Source organism: Strix uralensis, chromosome 9, assembly GCF_047716275.1.
Source record: "Strix uralensis isolate ZFMK-TIS-50842 chromosome 9, bStrUra1, whole genome shotgun sequence".
NCBI lineage: Eukaryota > Metazoa > Chordata > Aves > Strigiformes > Strigidae > Strix > Strix uralensis.
The window spans coordinates 10,704,103-10,727,846 of NC_133980.1; the positions used below are offsets into that span (position 1 = coordinate 10,704,103).

At 42.4% G+C, this 23,744-nt stretch overlaps 2 protein-coding genes and 3 non-coding genes across 5 annotated transcripts; 1 reads left to right on the top strand and 4 right to left on the bottom strand.

The window, feature by feature from the left end:
* Positions 1 to 954: 954 nt before the first annotated feature.
* Positions 955 to 15,137, top strand: RFC4 (replication factor C subunit 4). The gene is made up of 10 exons (XM_074878609.1): positions 955 to 1,282; positions 1,890 to 1,968; positions 6,563 to 6,642; positions 7,815 to 7,934; positions 9,387 to 9,530; positions 9,815 to 9,935; positions 10,391 to 10,516; positions 12,131 to 12,211; positions 13,972 to 14,088; positions 14,931 to 15,137. The coding sequence occupies exons 1-10, from the start codon at positions 1,149 to 1,151 to the stop codon at positions 15,024 to 15,026; spliced, it is 1,098 nt and encodes a 365-aa protein (XP_074734710.1). The 5' UTR covers positions 955 to 1,148; the 3' UTR covers positions 15,027 to 15,137.
* An 842-nt stretch (positions 15,138 to 15,979) lies between these two features.
* Positions 15,980 to 23,381, bottom strand: EIF4A2 (eukaryotic translation initiation factor 4A2). Its single transcript, XM_074878608.1, has 11 exons — positions 23,246 to 23,381; positions 22,045 to 22,090; positions 21,824 to 21,956; positions 21,421 to 21,560; positions 20,093 to 20,261; positions 19,814 to 19,923; positions 19,540 to 19,683; positions 18,987 to 19,124; positions 18,617 to 18,706; positions 18,304 to 18,383; positions 15,980 to 16,792 (listed from the first exon to the last, which is right to left on the bottom strand). The coding sequence occupies exons 1-11, from the start codon at positions 23,272 to 23,274 to the stop codon at positions 16,648 to 16,650; spliced, it is 1,224 nt and encodes a 407-aa protein (XP_074734709.1). The 5' UTR covers positions 23,275 to 23,381; the 3' UTR covers positions 15,980 to 16,647.
* Positions 18,777 to 18,903, bottom strand: LOC141947526 (small nucleolar RNA SNORA63). Its single transcript, XR_012630181.1, has one exon. It is a non-coding gene; the product is annotated as a small nucleolar RNA SNORA63 (small nucleolar RNA).
* On the bottom strand, positions 19,305 to 19,486 carry LOC141947533 (small nucleolar RNA SNORA81). The gene has a single exon (XR_012630188.1). It is a non-coding gene; the product is annotated as a small nucleolar RNA SNORA81 (small nucleolar RNA).
* On the bottom strand, positions 21,640 to 21,710 carry LOC141947535 (small nucleolar RNA SNORD2). The gene has a single exon (XR_012630190.1). It is a non-coding gene; the product is annotated as a small nucleolar RNA SNORD2 (small nucleolar RNA).
* Positions 23,382 to 23,744: the final 363 nt, after the last annotated feature.

Consider the following 23,744-nt stretch of genomic DNA (forward strand, 5'->3'; position numbering starts at 1 on the left):
CCAGGCGGCTCGGGCTGTGCCTTGTGCCCAGGAGTAGCCGAAGGGGAATAGTAAAGCTGAACATCTGCAACCACACAACATGCAGCTGCTGGTAGCAGAATTGCTTTTGGTTTTTATCCACAAAGCTGGTACATAATTGGGAGGAGAAGCTACAGCTACCCAGTGCATGAAAATGTGGGTGTGTATCACGACTGCCAAATCTACAAGGATGCTTTTTTGTCATTTAAAGGGAACAGTCACATCAATCACACCCCTCATTTTTTTCTTGGCTTTACTGTAATGGAGATTATTATAAGTAATGGGAAAACAAAAAGGATTCACTTTGCTTCACTAATAGCTTTTGCACGAATCACGCCCGCGCCTGTACACCTGGGGGAGCTGCTCGCACGGCTACAGCAAGGGCCGGAGGTTTGAGCAGCGATGACCATACAACCGCAAATCGCCAGGGGCAGCCGGAGCAAGACAGGCCTGGGAGAGACTCCGGCTTTCGTGGGTTCCACTTCCAGAGACCCCCAGGACGCACCTCAGCCGCCAACAGGGCCCGCCCCAGGGCCGCAGCGACTCCCACCTCTTGACAGCAGCAGCCCCTTCTCCGCTTGCTTTCGGCGCTGCTTTTCTACAACGCTTGCTTTTTTTTTTTTCCCCCTTCTTGCAGGGGAAGGGGCATTTGGATGGACGGCAATTAGGGGGCACCAGACGGGCGGCAGCCCCGCCCTGATGGGAGGCGCGGCCATGGCGCCCTGAGGTAGCGCCGCCCCCCGGCCAGAGGCACTCCCGCCCTGCGCGCGCGCACTCTCCCCTCACTCCCCCCGCCCACCCCCGCAGCCGGAGCATGCGCAGAGCTGCCGGCGGGCGCCGCACGGCCCTCGCCTCATGGCGGTACGTCAGTGCCCGCCTCGGCGGCGGGGCCGAGCTCTGTGATTGGCTCTGGGCAGGCGGAAGCGTCCCCGCCCCCGGCCGGCCGCGGGTTGGCGGGAAGGGCTGGCGGGGCCTGGGCCGCTGCGGGCCTGTGTGCGGGTTGGGCTCGGCCTAACGGCGGGGCGCAGGCGGGGAGGCTGTGAGGTGAAGGTGGTGGTCGGGTCAGGCCCGGCCTAGCCTAGCCTAGCCCAGCCTAGCCCAGCCCAGCCCAGCCCAGCCCATCCGGAGCCATGCAGGCCTTCCTCAAAGGCCCGTCTTCCATCAGCACCAAGCCCCTCGCTGCCAAGGAGAGGGGCGCGGCTGGCGCAGCGGGGAGCAGCGGGGAGGGCAAGAGGCTCAAACCCATCCCTTGGGTGGAGAAATAGTAAGGGCTTTTCTGGGGCAGTGGGGTTGCTGACCAGGGTGGCCGTGTCTGGTCATGACGGGGGTTTCGGTTCTGGAGGGGGTGTGGAGCACAGCAAAGGGGTTGCAGCTCTAAGTGTCTCCACCTGGGAGAACACCTTTAACTTTTCCTGTTATGGGGGAAAGCCAGCACTGTGAACTACTGTAAAAGCCCTTTGTTGGTGTTTCTGAGCAGAAAATGTGTCCATTGCCTCTGTCAAGCAGTGCTGTCTCATTGCTGTGGCTTGGTGCAGAGGTGCATTAAATGCTTCGGTTTTGGGAAGCCTTTATCAGCTCACAAAGTGGTAAAATACTGTAGTCTGCAGTACAGTTCTGCTTCTAAAACCAGCTCAGGCAGGTGTTGACAGTATAAATAGATGAACAGCTTCCTGGGAGATTAGATCACTTCAGTAATACAGAGCAGAGGCATTGGACAGATTTCCTGTTATGATTTTGACCTCAACTACAAAATTTGCTGTAATTCTTCAGTACCTGATGTAATCAGAAAGGGAAGAGTTGTTTTTCTCAATTTCAGTTTTCTTCGGAAAATTTGTTAGCTAATAAATTGCATTTAATGTCTTTTTATCTAGTCGCCCAAAAAATGTGGATGAAGTCGCCTTCCAGGATGAAGTTGTTGCTGTGCTGAAAAAGTCCTTGGAAGGTGCTGATGTAAGTGTAATGATAACATTCACCCAATCAGTATGTTTAGGCAGAAACTAGCCAGCGGCAATGAAAACCTCTCTTTTCTAAATTAGCAATGATCATTTTTACTGTGGTACTTTACGAGCAAGCTAAGTGGCTTCCTCATAGTATGGTGTGAGATATGTGTAAAATTTGTGATGTTTCCAGCCCTCTAAACATTGTAAAGTTGTCAGCTCTGTGATGCAGTTTGGAATTTTTCTGGAAAAGCTCAATGGGTAAACTACTTGTTAATAGTTTCAAATCTGGAAAGGCTTTTGTCGTCTCTACTATTCAGCTAGTACTTTTGACATTTGTGTTTAAGAGAGGGGAAATTTTTCTTTCATATAAAAGTCTGGATTGCCAGTCATTCCTAAACAGTCCTGGTTATCTATCAGTGCTTCTGTGAAACTGCTAAACATTAAAACAAATATGCTGTTTGCTAATGAGGGAAGTTTAAGTTATAAGTGCCAGGTCTGCTACTTAGTGATCCACAAACTTTTTGGGTTAAAGTTTCCAAGTAAGTCTCTTTGGCTTTAAAAATCTAGGTATGACAGTTGCACTAACTTCACTGCAGCATTGACATCTGTGACCTAAGAATATAAAGAGGATGAGCATTTTCAATTGCTTTTGTTTACACTTGCATTTGCTTTTGGATAAAAATTTAGTAAATACTCGGTATGAATGATGGTTATTTCCTCCAAACCACTTGATGGGGAGGTGGAGGGACTGCAGGGAGAAATAAAGTAGGTAGCCAAGAGATGGTTGTGCTTTTTTGCAAGTCTGGACAATTCCTTCCTTTGTACATGCTGAGACTTTTTTTTTTGCTCCATGCTTTACCTAGAAGGTCATTCTTGTGCTCCAAAAGCTGTTTCTGTTTTCATGGGCTGTTAATGCCAGCTGAAGTAGTTGGTAAGGATGTTCTGAAAATGACATTTATGATATGGCTGTCTGCTCACCAAGAGCTAAAAGAAACAATTTGGACCTTCCAGAGTTTTATGCAAGAAACCTTTCACTCATAGAGTGCTCTGATGCGCAATATGCATAGGTAATCTTTGGTGTTTGAAAATTTTATCTTAAGACAATTTTCTCTGCAGTTCTGTTTTGACTAATATGAGTCTATTTCTATCTGAAAAGATCTGAACTTGCAAAAGGAGATGTACCTTATTTGAGCACAGGGAGCCAAAATGAAGCTGGTATGACAGAACTGGGAAAGTCGTGTATAATTTCTTTCTTTAGGTCATGTCTCCAGATTCAGTTTACTTTGAGAATGCTTTTGTAATGTGACCTTGTCATGTAATGTTGTACCCATAGAAATCTGGGTTTCAACAGCAATGCTGCTATATTATAGTATTTGTACAGTTGAGGTAATTAGTAAGAAATGATTAACAGTTAAGGAGAAATGAGGTGCTGCCACCTATTCTGTCTGGACATATCAGTTGTGTAACATTGCTTAGGTGATGGGTTGTGAACGTCTATTTTGAGCAACAGCTATTTAAAACCTTAGAGCTTCTGGGTCAGCAATGTTTCTTGAATTATGAGCCTAGTACACTTGCATTGACTTCTTGCCTCCTGAGTTGAAAAGACAGATTATAACTTCTGCTTATGGTTACGGGGTTTTTATTTTGCCACAGCTACCCAAACTCAGCAAGGCATTTGAGAACAAAATCATTCAAGTACTTTAAAATATTTAACACTTGGACATTTTTGTTAGTTCTTGAAAGGACTCATTCTGTCAAAAAGGCAAAAGTGTAATTTAAACTCTGAGATGGCTGGTACTTATTTCAGAAGTTCTTACTGAATTTGGAGATCTGGTGAGATCAAAGAAACAGCTGTGACAACGCTGTAGGTTTGTGTAATGTGCTTTATTTAAACGTTAGTGTTGAAAATGGGGAGCCAGTCATTTGTTGATTGGCCTGTATTTGTGGGCCTTGGTCTGGGAGCTGCTAAACAGAGCAGGACTTTTAAGTCCTGATATATCTCCATCTGTCTTGTTATAAACTGGGAAGACCAGAGTCCAAGGGGTTTTGAACTGGAGAAGTTGATTTCTTTCTCCCAGGACTGATTTGTTGTTGCTGTTTGCAAAGAAACTAACGAATGTCATAGTATTCTTTAGTTTTCATTTACTTGATAATATCTTAATGACTGAAAAGAGAGTTAGGCATAGGATTGTCATTGCAATTTATATTTTCACTTGTACTGGAACTTCTAGAAGAGGAGTTGGGGTTTGCACTATATGCAGTGACTTTCCCATAAGCAGGGTGATGCCTGCAGGTATCCTACTTACCCCTGCCAACCATGGAAAAATGGATAACCAGATCAGGTTGCAGTCTGTTTAAAAATATTGCCACAGTTACATAAAGGATTAGGCTGTGCTTGGTGAAAAAGTAGTGTAAACACTGGTGACAACTTCAGTGAGAAACAAGCATAAATGAGGCTGAAACAGTAGTAAAGTATGGATTTAATGGAATTAGCAAACAGATTCTTATTAAAACTTTTTACCTGCTAATGATTACTAGTAGAGTATGAATTAGCACAGAGGCATGAAATGATGAATCTCCATGAAAATGTCTGCCCTTGCAGTGTGCTAACCTAACACGGTTGTTGGTGAATTTTCAGCTGTCAATTCAGTAAACATTTCCTCTCCCTAGAACTTTCCTAAAAGATGCAGTGGGACAATAATGTTGTGGTATCTAATTAAACTGGAAAAAACGTTTGTCAGTACTGGATGCTGTTTACTTTTTAGTAATTAGGGAAACAAGCAATGAATGATTGGCAGAAAGAGCAGGCAAAACTTGAAATGGATTTATTTACTATAAATTGATTGAAGATTGAAATTCTTCTATCTGTACTTTTACAGTACATACACAGTTGCATCTGATCTCTGTGTCTTACCTTAGTTGTTAAAATGGGATGCTTGTTACCAAACTGGTCTGTCTCTTTCATTTTCTGATTATGGATTATGTACTCCTGCATTTTTCTCTGCTCTTTGGATGTCTTTGGTTTTGCTGTGCCCATTCTGTCTGCATTGCTTGCTATATTCCACATAAAATTCTCTAATCTAATTTTAGTTGACTCTTTTTAAAAATAGAACATTTATTAAGGGCTGGAAATGAAATCAGACTGAGAGGTTTATCTTTTTGCTATTGATTGTAGGAGACACTTGGATTCTTGTTCTAAGAATGTAGAACTGGAACATCCCCTACTATCAGAGGCAGCAGTTTTAAAGTCCAGCCTGATAATTTATAAGAGGGGTTACTTGAAATAGTAGTATAGAAAGCTATCACTCCTATGCTAATTAGAGGGCTTCTTGATTTCAGCCAAAACTTTGTCATGGTTAACTTACACAAATTTGGTTCATGCCAATTTTGTTCTTTGTCTCTGTGTTGCTCTGATATATTTATGAAGATCAGTCATGTTCCCTCTCAGCTTTTGTTATGCTGAGCTAACTAAATCAAACACTTTTTAAAAGTCACTTCTCATAAGATAAGCTCTTCATTCCTTTACTAACCTTTCCCAGTTTGGATTCATCATCCTTAGCCAAGGATGACCTGAACTGTGTGTAGCCTTCCAGATGAAGTCTTATTAGCCCTTTGTTAGTATTAATAATTTTTCAACCGTATTGAAAGTGCATATCCTAGGACCACCGTGTTACGCAGGCTTATACTGTTCTCTGACCGACAGACAAAACAAAGTCATCTTTTATTTTATTCCATCTGATGAATTCCAGACATCTGGCAGATATTTAGTTATATTCTCAAATTGTGAGATTTTATGCTTTGTGCTGCTAAATGTCTTCCTATAATTATTACTGCAGTCTTTGCTGTGCTGCTTTGATCTTCCTGTGTCAGCATATTTTTTTTAATGCATTCCTATTTTTCATGCTGAGGTTTTTAATTAATGTGAAAGATCAGTTAACCTAATCTCTTTAAGAAATGCCACTGGTCTCCTCCTTTGAAAAATTCTTGGATGGATGTAGAAATTTGCCAGCGCTATGCATTCCTGTCAGTTGTTACAAGCATCTCTGTGATTAGCGTTAGGCTGTCTCTGCATTACACTCACTGCAATGTAGCACAGGCATTCACAAGCTACCTTGTACTTATTGCAGTGGAGTTAATGGCAGCACAGAATTCTCAGTGTGGCTTGAAAAGATAGTCTGGGGAGATGAGAAAGTAAGGGATGGTTAACCTGTGACAGATTTTGTCACAGCTGCACTGCTAGTGCTATCCAGACTGTTTGAGGAGCATCCTTGGATAAGTTTGCATGTCACTGCAGTCATAACAGTAAGTTCTGTAGGCTTTAGTGATCTCAGACATGACCTGGAGGGAATATATCAAAATAAAATATAAATTTAAGTATCAATTTTGATAGAACATGTGATGGTACCACCAAGTAACAGCCTGTTCATGCTGTATTATAAACAGCAACTGTTGTCCTCCTTTAGAGCACTATGTGCAATGACCTAGAAGTGAAAGACTTGATACTAGGTTCTGTTTTATTAGGTGCTCAGATTTTCAGTAGCTTTTCCTGTTTATGGTTTGTCGAGTTTATTTACTTTCTTAAAAATGGTGCCTTGCTGTTTCAGCTTCCCAATCTGTTGTTCTATGGCCCACCTGGAACTGGAAAGACTTCCACTATTTTAGCAGCTGCTAGAGAACTCTATGGGTAAGCTGGAATCATGTTGCTTTGGTGTAAGTGACTGTCACATGTCTTCTAATCATGTGACGGAGTGCCTCTGGTCATTGCCTCTTCTTATGTAGCTTCTAGGTCTTTTTCAGGAATATCTTCACATTCTAATTCAGCTCTTTCTCATTTGCCCTGTCACAAGTCAGTGATTTCTGTTACCAATATAGACTTACAACACTTGAAACTGGCAGCCATGTAACCCTATAGCAAAGAGTATGAAAAGAAATAGTTTGGATATGCCTTACTGAACTTTGTAAAGAAATTTCAATTTTAATGGTTTATTCAGTAAGTCATTAGCTACACATAGATCTCAAAGTACATCATAAAATGTCTGAATTGTAATCTTTCCGTTATGCCCACTGAAGTGTGTCTGGAAGTAATATTGGGAATCAGACTAAAATTCAGCAAGTGTACATTCATCAACTCACTTGTAACACTTGGGAGTCTTTGAGTATTTTGAGTTTTTTTTTAATTCAGTGACCCATAAGCAAAAAATGGATGAGAAGGTGGTTTGATGTTACAATGAAATCTAATGTTGACTTTAGTACCGCCCCCCCTGTTCCCTGTCATCATCTTTAATTTTTGGCTCATGTTGTTTTTTTGGACAGAACTGCTTCTAGTTTAGTATTAGGAAGACAACTCCACATTGTGTGTCCATTTGAATTCCCAAAACTTAAAAAAATGAGTACACTGGCTTTCATCAGAGGTATTGCAGGTAAATACTGCCTGTATTATACTCTAGATATTTCTTGCTGGTAGTATTGCAGTGGCAGAGCACTGCCAGTGACTGGATCTGGGCATTTTACTTGTTCTTCCACAATGCTCACAGCATATAAGTAGAAGGGTGTATAAAATAGAGTGCTCTGAACTTATGAAGCCAACTTGCTACTATTTTTTTCCTGAATAACTGATGTAATTTTACACTTCCTTGTTTTCTGCAGTCCGGGAGGCAGTTGTAAAAATAGCTGATGGAAATTCATACCAAATTCATTTAATGATCTCAACTTAACTGTCTCTTAACAAAGTATGTTATTTAGTAATGCTGGCAAAAATAATACCTGCCATTCAAAAAGGCCAGAATGGTTGTTGATGTACTCTATGATGTATCATTACAAGATTTAGCAGCTAACATGTTGTAAAAAATTTTGCAGGCCTGAATTATTCCGGCAAAGAGTCCTGGAGTTAAATGCTTCTGATGAGCGTGGAATACAAGTGATTCGGGAAAAAGTGAAGGCTTTTGCTCAGCTAACTGCATCTGGAAGCCGTTCAGAGTAAGTGGTGGATCAAACCCCTCTTGCTTAGGACAAAGCATGTGGTTGTTTTTGTTAAGTTTGTAATTCTAATATAAATAATGGGTCAGCACTGCCCAGAAGTTTGCAACACACACAGTGCTTTGGCTAAGCTTTGACGTCATGTAATTTCATCTTAAGAGTCTGAACACCTGGGAGGAGCTCTTACTAAGTGCTGTTAGAGTTAGGGAGAGGCAGACAGGGAAAACCCCAGAAGATCAGGCCTTCTGGATTTGGTGATACATTGTTGCCTTTGCTGATGTTGTCTGGCTACCATAGAAAAGCTTCTTTGAGTAAATTGTGGTGGAAGTTGCTCCTCTAGTACCTCTAATCTGCAGCATCTTGTACAAGATGGGCGCTAGTTTATAAGATGCTAACAGGATTCTGGTGTTAGGTGGTGAGAAGCCCTGTGCAGGTGAAGCCATATGTGTGGAAAAAGCAGATTGTGGAAAATATAGCAGGAAGAAAGTGCATGCCAGGGCTATCTGGCAAGAAATGATCTTGTGTACTGAAGTTAATCAGTTATAGTGTTCTTTAAAGTTCAGGGAATCAGGAATCCTGTAAAAAGAAGAGCTGCATTAGTTGTTAAAAGAAGAAACTAAAAGCAAGAGTGTGGCAACTGAGGCACGGACTCTCCATTGAAGTGCAGAAGGAAAATCCTTTATTATTAAAATGGTACATACTTATGCTCTCGCTATGCTCTTGCTACCTTAGCTCTTACTTCATGATAAGCAGATCAGCAGGTAGACGGTCATCAACACTCTTATCCCACAAACAGTTCCATACCACACAGGCAGTCTCAGTGCTGCCATTTTGTTCACCACACTGGTACAGCCTGGTATCTCTCTTTGAAGACCTGTTTCTCCTCCAAACTTTGCTGCTTCTCCAGGCCGATGCAGAGTAGAGCTGGCACTTCTCCAAGCCAGCGCAGGACAGAGCTGCCTGGCTCACCAAGCAGAGTTCTCTCGAGCAGAGCTCTCCACCTTCACCAAGCTTCCCAAACAGAGCTCTCTGGCTGAGCTGATCGGCCGATGTCTATTTGGCTCTTAAGTTTGAATCTCCCACAGCTGTGCAGGGCTGACAGGCCAATGCCGACTTGCCTCTTAATCATTTACCAGTAACACATGATTTGACTCTTAACATATTGAATCTCCCACAGCTGCGCAGAGCTGACACTCCCACACAAGAGTATGTATTTTAGAGGACTTTTGCAGTATTCAGGTGTTGGTCTTTCTATGGCAACTCAGTCTCCCCTTTTATTACAAATATGAGTCCTTTATGTAAAAATAATGAAAAAGATTGAACCTCTGAATATGTTCTATTTATCAGATATAAATACTTAAGTGAAATATGACTTGCTATTTGCAGTGACTTTTTTTTTTACTTGGTCTATACACTGCATGTTTCCTGGATAACGGATTTCTTACTTTTCAGTGGCAAAATTTGTCCTCCTTTTAAAATTGTAATCCTGGATGAAGCAGACTCAATGACTTCAGCAGCCCAGGCAGCTCTGAGACGCACAATGGAAAAAGAATCTAAAACAACACGCTTCTGCCTTATTTGTAACTACATCAGCAGGTATGTGTGGAATTTGTTGCTTATTTGGACTTGTTGCCCTTCTTGTTCTGTAGTCTCCCCCCAGCCCCTGCTTTGAGAGGTTGATATGTAGGTTTCATAGTTTTCAATTAACAGAGAGGTAGCTATGCAGATACAAGACTGAAGACAATGTTTAGGTTTCAACTTTTATTCTTTACAGTGTTGCAGTTTTAAGGTTATGTTGCCCTTTTCTGCCTTGATAGTTTTGTCTCTATGAACTTGATGCATGCATTCATTTACCAAACATTGACCTTCCTTTCTTTCAGAATAATTGAACCTTTAACATCTCGATGCTCCAAATTCCGCTTCAAGCCTTTGTCAGACAAAATCCAACAGCAGAGGCTGTTGGACGTTTCTGAGAAGGAACATGTGAAAATCAGTAGTGAGGTAAGTTCATGGTTGCCGTGTAATTTTATTGCTTAATCCAGTGCATAACTGCATTGCAGTGAAAGGGGCTAAGTCAGCATACTTTTCCAGACTCCTCAATTGTATTAAATACAGTATATAAACTCATTTAGATATTACTTTGCTTCCACTGATGGAATGAAGTTTAAGAGTCTTCTTAAAACCAGAGAAACATCCACCAGAGAAAATTGAAGCAAAATTGTAGGGCTTTTTGTTCTGTGCTGAGTATACTTGCAGTAAACCATGCTTCATTCTGAAATTGCCAGCATGCATTTATGTTAATAAAGAGGTTGTTTTATAACTTGACTATTGTGCCTGTCTGTGACAATCTGCTTTAGGCACTACTTGATGTTTTAAAATCAACATGCTGAGAAAGTGTACTGGATTTTAATTAACAGTGAACATATAACTTGGCATTTTCTGACATTGTTTTTCAGGCAGTATCATACCTTGTTAAAGTGTCAGAAGGGGACTTAAGAAAAGCAATTACTTTTCTTCAAAGTGCCACTCGCCTAATGGGTGGAAAAGAGATCACAGAGAAGATAGTCACCGAAATTGCTGGGGTAAGCTATGCTTTACAGTTTCTCCTGTAATTGGTCCAAAAAGCATTTGTGTAGTAAGTCTACTTGCTACCTGTATCTGCCTTTGCTCAAAGTTTGCTTAAAAAATTGGTTTATACCCATCAGTGTTGCAGTATGTTACCGATACATTATCCACCAGAATTTTAAAGGCTGTCTGATTCTGTACACTTACTATATAACAAGTTTCTATCAACTTACTCTGTAAGTCAAGGAAAACTGTAGAATAGTCTTATAATTCAAACTGAAGTTGAACTTTTCTCCCCATGAATACAAAATGTATTGCCTTTTGTGGGACAGACTAGAACATATTTTTGGCGCTTTTATGTGTGTGTGTTATAAGTATGTGTGTGTATATAAATAAAATCATTGCAAAATATGGTTTGGAAACACCACAGGGCAATGACTTTCAGTGGCAGCTTTCATCTTCACATTCACAGTGACGGTGTCTCTTCAAGGATGTGTATGGACCTTGCTTTTTAACAAAACAGTAGTTTTGGAATGACCTAGGAAATACTGACAGGGACAGGAGAAACCTGGGAGGAAATGCATTTAGTAAAACTTGTGTGAAAATGTTCCTATAACAACAAAACACCCCCTAAAGCACAAAATGTGAGATCAGGAATTGAGGAGCTGAAAAATAAATGCGCTTTAATGATGGACACTCTTCCCTTGAAGGTGTTACCATCATAGCTAATTGTAAGGGTTGTGAGGTTTTCACTTTGATGGAACCAGAGGTAGTTGTCACTGTGCATGCTTTAAACAATCTTCTCGGTGAACTTGTTTATTTTTGTGTATCTAGCTGTAGAAAAGAGCTGGATTTTGCTTACAGGTATCTGTAAATCGCAATTTCTGAGAAACCTGGCAGAAGTTGACTGTGATGATAGGAAAGAGAAGCATGAAATTATGTTACTGAATAATGCTTGTTTAAACCAAAGGAATCCAACTTTACATCTTCGTTAAAGTCTTCAAGTTCTTGGTTATACATAATGTTTTTGACCCTGGAGTGACCTTACTACAAAAGATTAGTAAAGAAACTTTGAAACTGAACTGTCCAGACACTCAACTGACAGGAAAGACAATGAGTAGAAAGGAGAATGTGGGCAATGCTTCCCTGCTCAGAGCTAAATAATTGCATCTGTCAACATTTTTTCTTCTGATTTACTGTCTGATCTTGTTGCATTGGGCTTTTTTTGTATGTCCCCAGTGCATCACTGGAGAGAAGACTGATTTGCAGTTTTGCTTAGGTGTACAATGGTACAGAAAGCATTGGCTGATCTAATCGTTGACGTAGGTCTTCCACTTAGTCAGTGTCCTGAATAAGTGATTTTGTGTTGGATTTATGAAGGTGACTTTGACTATTCACTATCATTATATAGTTTTTATTTTAATATAACCAATATAGGACAAATATTACAATCTAGCGCTCACTCATAAAATTTAGCTAGTCTTACATACTTGCTTGAAAGTGGTTGGGTGTGTAGAGGAATTAAATGCTAAAATGGCCTCCTTCATGAACAGTTTGTAGTTGTTTGTAAGCATCAACTTCAATTTTAAGTTTACAAAGTTGAAATTAAGGAATGTAACTTCTTGTTACAGGTCATCCCTAAAGAAACAACTGATGAACTGCTGTCTGTCTGCCAGAGTGGTTCATTTGAGAAACTGGAAACACTGGCAAAGGTAGATTCCTGTTAGTGCTCTAGCCTGGATATTTTTCTAGGTCACTGCCCTGCGAATCCTTTGCTTGCGGGGCTGCAGCTGAAGAACATTTGTCCCCAGGTCAATTAGGATGCACATTTCAGAAGGCATGTCTTTACCAGTTAGTACTCTGATCTTTACCTTTATCTTTATCTGAGGAAGAGCTGCAAATAGGATTCCCTACCAGTGTGACTCTGGTTTTCCCCGGAGCTAAACTGATGACATGTGGAGCTGTTAGCCTGAATTAGGCAGGCGAGGAGTTCCTAGCGAGACACTTGGCTCAGGCCTTTAAAACTGTGTCTCCAGTGGACTCGACTAGTCTCTGGACTCATCACCTTCTTCGTTACATGGAAGCTGTGTTAGATGAGAAGTATCTGAATAAAGCTGTAATAAGTCTTCAGTTTTACAATATTTCATGTTAATCTTACAGTACACTAGTGATTAAGTTTGTCTTAAAATAGATATTGCAGGGCACAAGCTACCGGTTTCTAGAGCTGGATTTATGTTCTTTAATACACAAAAGGTTTTTTCTCTCTTTGAAGAATGGAAAATTCCTGATCTCATGGGTTTAAAGGAGGCTCAGGCAGTCTTGAACTGGACTTAAAATCAAGGATCTGTCCCTGACAGAGGGGAGCATGCCATAATACCATTCTCCCTTCCAGTGAAATGTTCTATGCCTGTATGAAAAAAACCAGTATTGGTCAGTCTCCTGCTTTTTACTTGGCTGAGCCTCATCAGATAGTTTTGGCAGGACCTCTGGATTTGAGTCTGGATTTATTCTCATGTAGACTTGCAGCAGATCTCAGAATTGTTGTGCAAGGACTCGTGCAGATGTTACTGCCCTAGACTTTCACATTTACTTGCCATGATGTCTGAAAATGTGTTGATCTTAAGAGGTGATGATACACATTTTCTAAATCCTTGCACCTGGTATAGTCTTTCATCAAACCATGATCTAATCTAATGTAGTAGTTTGGAACTGTTCTCCAGTTTCTTGAGTAGGTACTTCATGGTGGGGTTTTGTTTCAAATATGCTCAATATGCAGTTGACACAATTTGAGTACATACTTCTGTAAAGCATGGGTGTTTATTTTGCTGTACAGAAAAATAAGGTTGCACCAACTCTTTTTCTGTTTCCATAAACTTCTCTCTGCCTAAATGGCTTCATGGACTACTGTTCTCGGTATTTGCTGTTTTTATAACTTGGCACTACTGATTTTAAAAAAAATGCTATCTTTAGTTGCCATGGCTTTTATTTTATTGAAAAAGTTTTGGCCTTAGATCTCTGTATGCCTGAGGCTAGCAACTAGCAGATGAATAAAGTAGGTGGCGCTTTAAAATGTGAGGGCTGTAAAGCTGCCACATGATGCTGTGGATGCTAAGCTTTCCTAATTTTAGAAGAAGATTGGACAGGTTCAGTGAAGGTTGTTAAATGCTTAAAATGTCTCTAGCTCACAAAATCCCTGAGATCTAAATTGTCAGAAGCTGGAAGAATATTTGGGCAAAATTATTGCTATATGCCTGCCATGCTCTTGCAGTCTTTCCTAGGCGCTCACTTTGGGTCACTGTTGGGCAGGATGCTGGACTGTGTACAAACTGCTGACCTGTCCTCTAAAGTTTAGAAGTTTTGGAATAAATTTCGGTACAGTCTTTCAGTTCAGGTGGAATTTTTCAGATTGGTTTTCCAGTTTGTGGTGTTTCTGCTGCTGAATTATTTCCATTTTCCTCTCTCCCTGAGACAGAATCTCATAAATGAAGGCTATGCTGTTGCTCAGCTTGTAAACCAGCTGCATGATACTATTGTTGAGAGCGAAGATTACAGTGACAAGCAGAAATCTGTCATAGTTGAGAAACTTGCGGTAAGTCTGTAGCTTCAGTTAAAATCTAACACATTGATGTCCAGTGATTAACTTTTGTTTATGCACTCTCTCCCAAGAAGTATATACATGATTTGTATACATACACATAGTTGAGAACTGTCAAGGTTAGGCTAATGGTTGGACTAGATGATCTTCAAGGTCTTTTCCAACCTAGACAATTCTGTGATTCTGTGGTTTTGATTTCTAGTTCTGAATGTTTCTTGGTAGAACCTAAATTTTTGTCCTGAGAAATTTCATGAGAAGGAATTGAAATCCAGTAAGATAAGTGAGTTACTAGCCATATTATATTGTTCTAAGGGGACTCAAGCAAGAGTTTGGGGTTGTTTTTTTATTTAATGTAAGGTGGGAGGGAAAATTAAGGTGAGATTACGTCAGTACTTAAAAAAAAATTAGGAGCTACAAAATGCAAGGTTTTGTTCTGGTGTGTAAAATAATGCCTTTTCAGAAAAAAAGAGTTAATTAACCTGCTAAATTTTGGCCAAGAACAAAAGATAGCTGTGGTGGAGGTTTTGCTAAATTTACTGGAGAAAGGCAGAGAGCGTTGATGACCTGCAGAGTGATGCTCCTTGCAGTTTGTGCAGAGCAAATGGGGCATCCCTGCTCGTGTATCAACTCTCAGGTCTTGGCCTCCTCAAGAAGATGGAGGCTGGAGAGGTAATTTTTCCCCATTTGGTATGATGGGTATCTGGTGTGTGACGGCTGGAGAATTCGTTGCCAATTAAGTAAACAGTTGGCAAACTGTTCTCCACTGTAACCTGAGGGAGGGCTGGCCTGAGCACCACCATTTTAAGAGGGTTTTACCTTCTCTTTTCTGTTTGCAGGAAGTAGACAAATGCTTGGCAGATGGTGCTGATGAATACTTGCAGCTGGTGAGTCTCTGTGCCCTTGTGATGCAGCAGCTCACCCAGAACACTTAACTCCACCACCAGAGTAGAACAGCTTTTTGTTTGGCAGAGGCTCTGAGCTGGGACCTGTTGACTTTTGTACTGTTTTTTGCAATAAAAGGACTGCTCAGCAGTTGGAAAGCTCCTGCTGGAGTATTTTATGCATTTTTTTACACTAGGTTAGTTAAAGAGATCTCTGGCTGCTGAGGGGTCAGCCATGCTCCTGCTTTGCATTTTTTTGTTGTAGACTTATACATGAAAAGGTAAATATATCAAAAATGTGCATACATACTATACTTAGTCATTATCAGCTGAAAGCAGAGAAAGGAAAGCCCACATTGTTTAGTTTTGAAAGTATTGACTTGGCAAAACAATTGCATGAGGCTTCAGACTAAGCCCAGCTCCTGAGGGTGCACATCCACCTCCATTGTGTGTTGGGCCCTTTACCATTAAATGCTGCAAAAATCACTAAGCCTATTACTTTTATTTCACCTAAGCTTTGTAAGAAAAAATGTGGGGTGAAGGGCAAGTCACATTCTGATAGAAGTTGCTTAGATTTTCCTGAGTATCCTATTCTAAACCAGTCTTTGAAGCTGTTACCTGTATAAAGAACACAGCTGGGGGGGGCTGAGTCTTGGAGCTGTCCGAGATGCTACTTTGGATGCTGTTTGACTTGACACTAGACTCCCAGGACTGCCCCACCATCCTGAATGCAGTAAACAAGGGCCTTGGATGGGTAGTGAATATAAACAGTGCAGGCAGGGGGCTTTTTAATCAAGGTAGTGAGTGATTATTAAGCCATTTTCTACTCTGATGAAAGGGTATTTTCAGCATTATGGACACATGTCCATCACCCCTGAGCTATGTCAGATGGGCCAGCCTCTGTCACTTCAAACACACCCCAGGAACTGATAAAGCCCAGGAGACCTCACCCTCCCACTGAGCAAGACACCCCCCCTTTCTAACCAAGAAGCAACTATTTACAATTTAAGTGAATATAGAAGTATTTTATTGAACATTCAAACTTCATTAAGACATGTGCAATATGGCAAATTTTACTGGGTTTAACCCTAACTAAGACAATAGTATGATTGCTTGCTTGCTGGGGCTTAGCAACAGGGTCCAGATCACACTTACCACTAATTAAATACTTTATTGAATAAATACATATGAAACAAAAATGCATTTTAATGCTCTTATAAAAGTTTAGAGATTTTGAAAGGCCTTTCCAATTCAGTCTGAAGTGTTAAGTACATACAATAAAGGAAGGTAGGCTAGTTTAACATAATTGGCTGACTTTATACAGCACTTATATCTTTTAGTCCATAAGTAAATTATTAAATGATAAAGAACATCTAATACAACCACTTCTATGGAACTAGGAAATAAATTTCTAATAAAGAAAAAATTTACAGACCCCATGACTTTCCACCCAACCCCAACAGTCTAACCCTAAAGTGGATAAAGCCAATGGCTTTCCCCACAAGAGCTCACGACAAAAAGTCGCTTCGCTTATCAAAAATCTGTATTTCTGATCCGTTATGAGCATTGAGACAAGATTCAATATATCCCCAAAGAAAGAAGCACAATGCACGTTGTGAATCGCCTATTCAGCAACAGCGAGCACTGCATTCAAACCACCTCATCCCAGGGATTAAATGAGATCAGCCACATTCATCGGCATCTCCTCCACTGTAGTATTGTAGAAAGTCTCAATGTCTCGCAGGATCCTCTTGTCCTCTTCAGTGACAAAATTTATAGCCACACCTTTTCTGCCAAAACGACCACCCCGGCCAATTCTGCACAAAAAGAGAACACATGTACATGCAGGTTAACTACACTAATCTGCTTTGTTTGCAAGATCCATTCATTAACTGCTGCTCTTTTATCTGCCACTGGCCAGTTTATGCTGCATTTACAGGACCAGCTGCTACCAAAGTCATGTCTGGTCAGGAAAAACTAGCAGTTAGTGCCAACAGTACAGAAGAAATGTCCATCCTATGGAAAGTAGCAGAGCAGAAAAGGTTACGCTTTGGGCTGCAAAGTAAGATCTGTATTTAATGGTTGGTACTGGGCTATGGAGTCCCAGCTCGGCCTCCCTCCCCTCTGTTCAGCCAACACACCCGCACCACATGCATCCAATCCCAGGCACGGGGCATACAAAAGATAAGCTCTTGTTCAAAAATCAGACTGTTCCCAAGTTAATCCAATTATATCCAGTAACATGGAACAGCACACTCAACTTGAGAATTTTAATTCAATGTAACTGTTTCCAGTGGGAAAACTTAGTTTTGTTTTTTAGAAAGAAAAATCCAAGCTCAACATTTTTGTGTAAGCCCAAGTCAGTCACTAACACATCACAGTAGTTGTTACACCCACCATTGGTTCTACCTCCCTGCAGACTGCACAATAAAGCACCTAGTCAGCAAGAGCTAAATACACAAAAATGGCTCACAAAACTTAGTGAATAATCATGACAAAAGAAATATATAAATACCGACTCGCTCTTTATTCAAACTGTGCCGCTTACGAATCCACGTCCTAAATTACGTCAACGCCGTTTCTGAGCACCATCTTGTGTCATCAACTGCTGCTATCGACTCCTGTATTTTTTTACATCAAGTAACAAAGCACAGTTTACTTAATTTAGGGACAGTCACTAGAAGCAGTTAACTAAGCCTAGGGAAACAAAACTCAAATTGCTACCAGAAGACACACACCACAGAGGGAAGAATCCCCCTGTAAGAGGAGCCACCAAAAGCAAACAAGGCACACAAAGCACCAACAGTTGGGCCTCCACAAGCGAAGGCAGCCCTGTACAACTCGTTTGCTACAAGTATTAAAAGTCTAGTCACTGAGCAGCAGCAACAGCTGCCGATTAGCCAGGACCTACAATATCAAGGTGCTACACCAGTAAGGGCTTTCGTCATCATACTCCACAGCCTACACAGCAAAAATGAGTTCAGTAGCTGGCAATTTCCATTTCCCCAGATCTCAGCAAAGAATGATCAGCCATCACTGAACCCATCACACATCTAAGTTTTCCCACTGCTTTCGTTTTGTTGTCTGAAAGTTCTGCTCCTCCCTCATTTGAGAGCCACAGGTGTGCATGTCAGGGCTTTTTTAAAGCAAACCACACAACTGTTTTTATTTCCTGCTAGCTTTTTAGCAGGTACTGTATGAATGGATGCGTAACACCTCCTGCTACTGGTAAGGACTGAAGGGAAAGAGAGGTGAGGTTCTGTGCTGATTTCTGTAGAGGAGGTGACATTCCATGTAGCACACCGACTAGAGGATAGAGCCAACTAACCTGTGAATGTAGTTTTCACGATTGGTCGGCAGGTCATAATTTATAACCAGTGACACTTGCTGCACATCAATGCCACGAGCCTGAAAAGCAACACAGAGTCTTCAGTGCAAGTCACAGGCTTCAGGTTAAGTTATTTACCTTGTGCTTTTGTCGACCACATGGTTAGTGATGAACTACAACTGTGTAGTTCATAGTGGAGCGCAGTCTTTACTCTTCCAAGAAGCTTCAAAGAGTTCAGGCTACAAGAACCTTCACTGAAGTATGAAGCTTTTGGCAGATTTAAACAGAAATGTGTTTGGTGTAAGATACTCACCAGCAAGTCAGTGGTGATCAGGACACGGCTTGATCCCGATCTAAACTCTCTCATGATAACATCCCGTTCCTTCTGGTCCATGTCACCATGCTGTAGAGTGAAAAAGTTGCAATTACTACAATTCCAATACTCCAGATGGGAATATCCTTTTAAAAAAGTGATGTATGAAACCCAGCGTCCCTACCTGCCGTGGGAACAAAGCAGGTAGGGATAGAAGGAAGCATTTTTCTTTAAGCAGGGGGAACGATAATACAGCACCACACAGCTATATTATAACTTTCCTGCTTTTCACTCCTACGTAGCTCATTATAATTTGTTTTTCAGTATGTACATGGCATTTCAGAAGTTACATGGAAGTATTGATTCTTACCAGAGCTGAGACTGTGAAGTCCCTGGCATGCATTTTCTCTGTAAGCCAGTCTACTTTTCTCCTTGTATTCAGGAAAATAACAGCCTGTGTAATGGTCAGTGTCTCATACAGATCACAGAGAGTATCCAGCTTCCACTCCTTAACAGAAGGAAACAAACAAGGAAATGCATCATGCCACTGACAGTTCAGTATGTAACGAGAATCCCAAACCAGGAATAAAACTCAAAAGCAATAACCGATGAAGTGTGCTCTAGTGTGCAGTTACATTCAGTATGACCTGAAAGGTTGGAACAAGACACTAAGCCAAGTTCCTGCAGCAACTGTTGCACCAAATCTTAAGACACAGGACACTGGACATTAAGAAAGAGGTCCACCCTAGTCATTTTTGATCCAGTGCATTGTTTTTCTTCTTCTTGCGTGTACTCTACTAGCATTATTACAGAAACCAAAGCTCAGCCTTGGTTTCTGTAATTTTAGCACAGTGCTTTTAACAAGAAGGTAAGAGAACTTAAACATAGCTCTTCCAGCCACAGCAAGTACAACAGATACCAACCTCTCTCTCAACATTAATGTAGAACTGCTTGATACCCTCCAGAGTCAGTTCTTCCTTCTTCACCAAAATACGTATGGGATCTCTCATGAACTTTTTGGTCACTTCCAACACATCCATTGGCATGGTAGCCGACAGCAACACAACCTAGAATGCATTACTCCATGTTAGCATGTACCTAGGGCACCAAGTTTGATTTAGACAATTCAGCAGTTCTCAGCTACACTGTAACCAAAGCTGCATCTGTGAATTTAACCATGTAAAAGGGTTTTTTTACCTGGATGTTTGTGCTTAATTTTTGAAAGATCTCATAAATTTGATCCTTAAATCCACGGCTCAACATTTCATCAGCTTCATCCAGAACAAACATTTTGATCCATTTAGGTGCTATAAAAAAGAAGTAGCATCTCATGAAGTTTCAGAAATACATTAAATACTTTTATTGTCACTCTCCTTTAGGACTAAGCTTTCCAGTACAACCCTCTACAATGACAGCATACGTGTGACATTTGTATTGGAAATTTATTATCAAGAGCAAAATTAAATTCATACTTACAAAGATAGCGTCTGTTTAACATGTCAAACACACGCCCTGGAGTTCCGACCACAATGTGCGGAGCCTCAGCCTGAAGTTTTTGCATTTCATTGCGAACATTTGTACCACCAATGCAAGCATGGCATGTTGCTCCCATGTAGTCTCCAAGGGCCAGAATTACCTTTTGAATCTAAAATAAAACCCGTCAATTAGTGGTAGTTCCTGGTACATTAAAGATTAAGCCCAGTTATCATTGCTGTTCATGGATTTTAAAAGCTAAGAGAGCGCACAAGGACTACACAGCTCTTAGTTAGAGAACACAGCTGCTAATGATTTTGCCCAACTGCTTCTTATCGTTCACTAGAAAGCTTAACTCAGAAGGGCACTTAAGTTCCATTTTTGCCCTTACTAGTCGAACTAAAGAAGTGACTACCATGCATTTGCTATTAAGTTAAAAGCAGGGCCTCCAGAACTCAAGTCTTCAACTGTTAAGGCCTGCATGCTAAGCACTTGCAGAAAGTTCATGAAAGTGTACAAGTGCACTGCTGTATGCCAGGCTTCGAAACAAATCTCACCTCACCAATGTCTTCAGAGTAGAACAAAGGCTAAACCTTCTGATCAGAGGTTCTTGTTCCACTGATCTGCCTTTAAAATTTCCTTCCTGTCTGATTTAGTATGTTTAGCAAGAATCTTCACTATAGCACTGGCATCTCAGTATATTCTAGTTGAAAAAGACAATAAATTGTATATAAATCTATTTTCTACTCTATTTTGAGTTTGTTCAACATTTCATCTTCAGAACCTGCAGTACTGATATACAAAAATTAAGTATCCTGTGAGCACTGCCACTTAGTACAACAGAATACCAAGTCTTGAAGGTGTAGCAGACATGCAACAACATTTAGTCAGGAAAACATCACAAAAATACAAAAACAATGAAGTGACCACATGCGCACTGCAGTTTTCATGTTGCACAACTGCACGCAAGTTCAAATAGCTTCCAAAAAGTTTGTTTTGTTTCCACTCAGAACACTGTGCTTTTAATAACATATCTTGTATTTTGTTTTTCTGCTGAAGATGCTTCCTCAGAACTATACGCAGCATTGCCACTGGCTCCTGCATCCCTGCCCCGCATACCCTCCACATGCATCAACTCAACTTTGCAAGCAGGCAGAGAACTTGTGGGACAGAAGCCAGTTTATATCCCCCATTACTCAACACAAAACGGGTTCTGAATGGATATTAGTTACAGCCCCTTAAGATGTCTGTTTATTGTCTCACAGTTGTGAAACCTGAAACCTATGCAACACACAAGCAGCTTTTTTTTTTTTTAACTACACTATCAATACCTGTTGAGCCAGTTCTCTGGTAGGGGCCAATACTAGTGCTTGGGTCTCCTTGAGATCAATCTCCAACTGCTGCAGGATGGAAATAGCAAATGTGGCTGTCTTGCCAGTACCTGACTGAGCTTGAGCAATCACATCATACCCTAAAAAAAGTAGGATACACATTTACTGCTCCCACACAGGTCATTCATGTTTTTAGTTTTATTTCATTCCCTTTGAAATAAGTGATCAGATATTAAGAGTTCTCTCCATTTCAGGTCAGTCCCGAAAGATGGTGTACCATCATATCACTTGTTCAATAAATATTAAAATATGTATCATCACACGCTAATAAAACAGTGTATGCATTTTACAACACTTTCCTAATTATCCGATGTTGATATCAACAAATGAATCACCTGCATACCTTTGATGCATGGAATAATAGCTCTCTGCTGAATAGCCGAAGGCTTCTCAAAACCATAAGCATAAATGCCCCTTAGAAGGGATTCTTTTAAATTCATATCATCAAAATTGTCAACAATCTCATTCCAATTGCTCTGTAATAAAGAAAAAAATAGAAAATATTAAATCCAACATCTATCTCGATCAGTAATTAAATTCTCTACTCAGTTCGGATAGGCTTACCTCAATGACACCATCGGGGTCCATTCCCTCTGGGCCGCCATGGTCTCTGTCACCAAATACAAAAAGCTGTTAACACAGGAGCACCTAACACGGGCTGCCAAAAGCCATATCTGAAACCCGTGACAGATCATTCTAGCAGGTGCTTTGATGTTTTGCCAATGGAGGGACTCCTACCCTCTCCCCCCCAGCTCGGCTGCCACTAACCCAACGTGACAGAAGATCATCCAAGCCTCCAAGGCACAGCGAGGCTCGCAGTGAAGAACCCCCCCCCCCCCCCCCCCGAAAAATATGGCTTAATCACGGGTAAAGAGCCTTGCCTGTTAAAAAAAAACACTCGCCGACGAGCCAAGGACCGCATGCGGCACCGCACAGCGCCCCCCTCCCGGAAGGCATGGCTGTAAGGCGGGGCTCGGCACGGCGGGCCCCGCCGCTGCGGGGAGGGAGCACAGGGCGAGGGCTGCCGCTGCGCACTCTAAGCTCGCTCAGCCGCAGCGCATGGCGTGAAGCGGAGGGGGGGCGGCGGGGGAGGCGGCCGCCCGGCTCCGCTGCGGTTCTCCCCCCTCCCCCCGCCCCGCCTCAGCGCCCCGCAACTCTCGCGAGAGCTCCACCCCTGGGATTGCGCAACCCGAGCACTGCGCGCAGGCGGAGGAAGGCGCCGGGCGAGCGCCGAGGGGGCGGCGCCCTGCTCCCCCCCACCCAAGAATGGTCTCGCCCTCAACCGGGCCCGCAAACCCGAGGCGAACCAACGGCGGAAACCGGGCGGGGGGGAACGACACGGGACCCGAGTGCGGAGGAAGAAAATAATTTTAAGGAAAAAATCCTCAACAAGGCACCCAAGCATTTTAAATACACTTAGCTCCGTTAGTACGATTAAATTAAAAATAGCCCTTTTTTTTCCAGGGGTGGTGTTACGAAGAAAATTAATAACGAAAAAGCGAACCCCGAGAAATGTAAATAAACCTTCACTGAACCGCGAGTGAAGGGAGAGACGGGACCGAAACGTCTAGAACCGGGAGGGGCCGGGGCAGCAGGCGCTGTCTAAACGCAGCGCCGAGCCGCCCTCACTGCGCCACCTCGAGCGCGCAGGCACACCCCAACATACACAACCCTCGCTTCTTTCCCTCTCCCTGGCCGCCTCCGCCCAGCCCATCGAACCTCCGTACGAGGAAAGGGCCTGGGGCCTCCGCACGCCGCGCCATACCTGCTATAATCCGCGGAGCCGCCTGACATGTTCCGATCACCAACGCTGTCCTCAACTGAAAAGGCAAAGCCTCCGCCGCACCCGCTTTATATATCCGCCCCACTGCCGGACTCGTTTCGCTCTGCTCTGCGCATGGATATACACCTCATGCCACAGCGAAAAAAGCACGAATCCCCCCTGGATTCGGCCCCCCTCCCAAGAGATTCCCCTCACCCACTGTCTGAGAGACTCTGGAGGGGGTGTCTGAGCCACTCGGGTCCAGGAGGTCAGGGCAACATGGAACTACTTTTTTCCCCCTCAGGGTGCGGAAGGATATTGCACCATTGTCGGCGTCACGGCACCTCGCTCCTTCCTCCACCTCCCCCCCCCCTCCCGCTCGCTCTTGCGCACGGGGTTTCCCGCTCCGGCCCCTGCTGCAGCGCGGGGGAGGGGGAGCGCGGCGCGCAGGGGGGGCGGTCGGCGGGAAGGGGCGCGGGGGGGCCCGGCCTAAGGCCTGGCC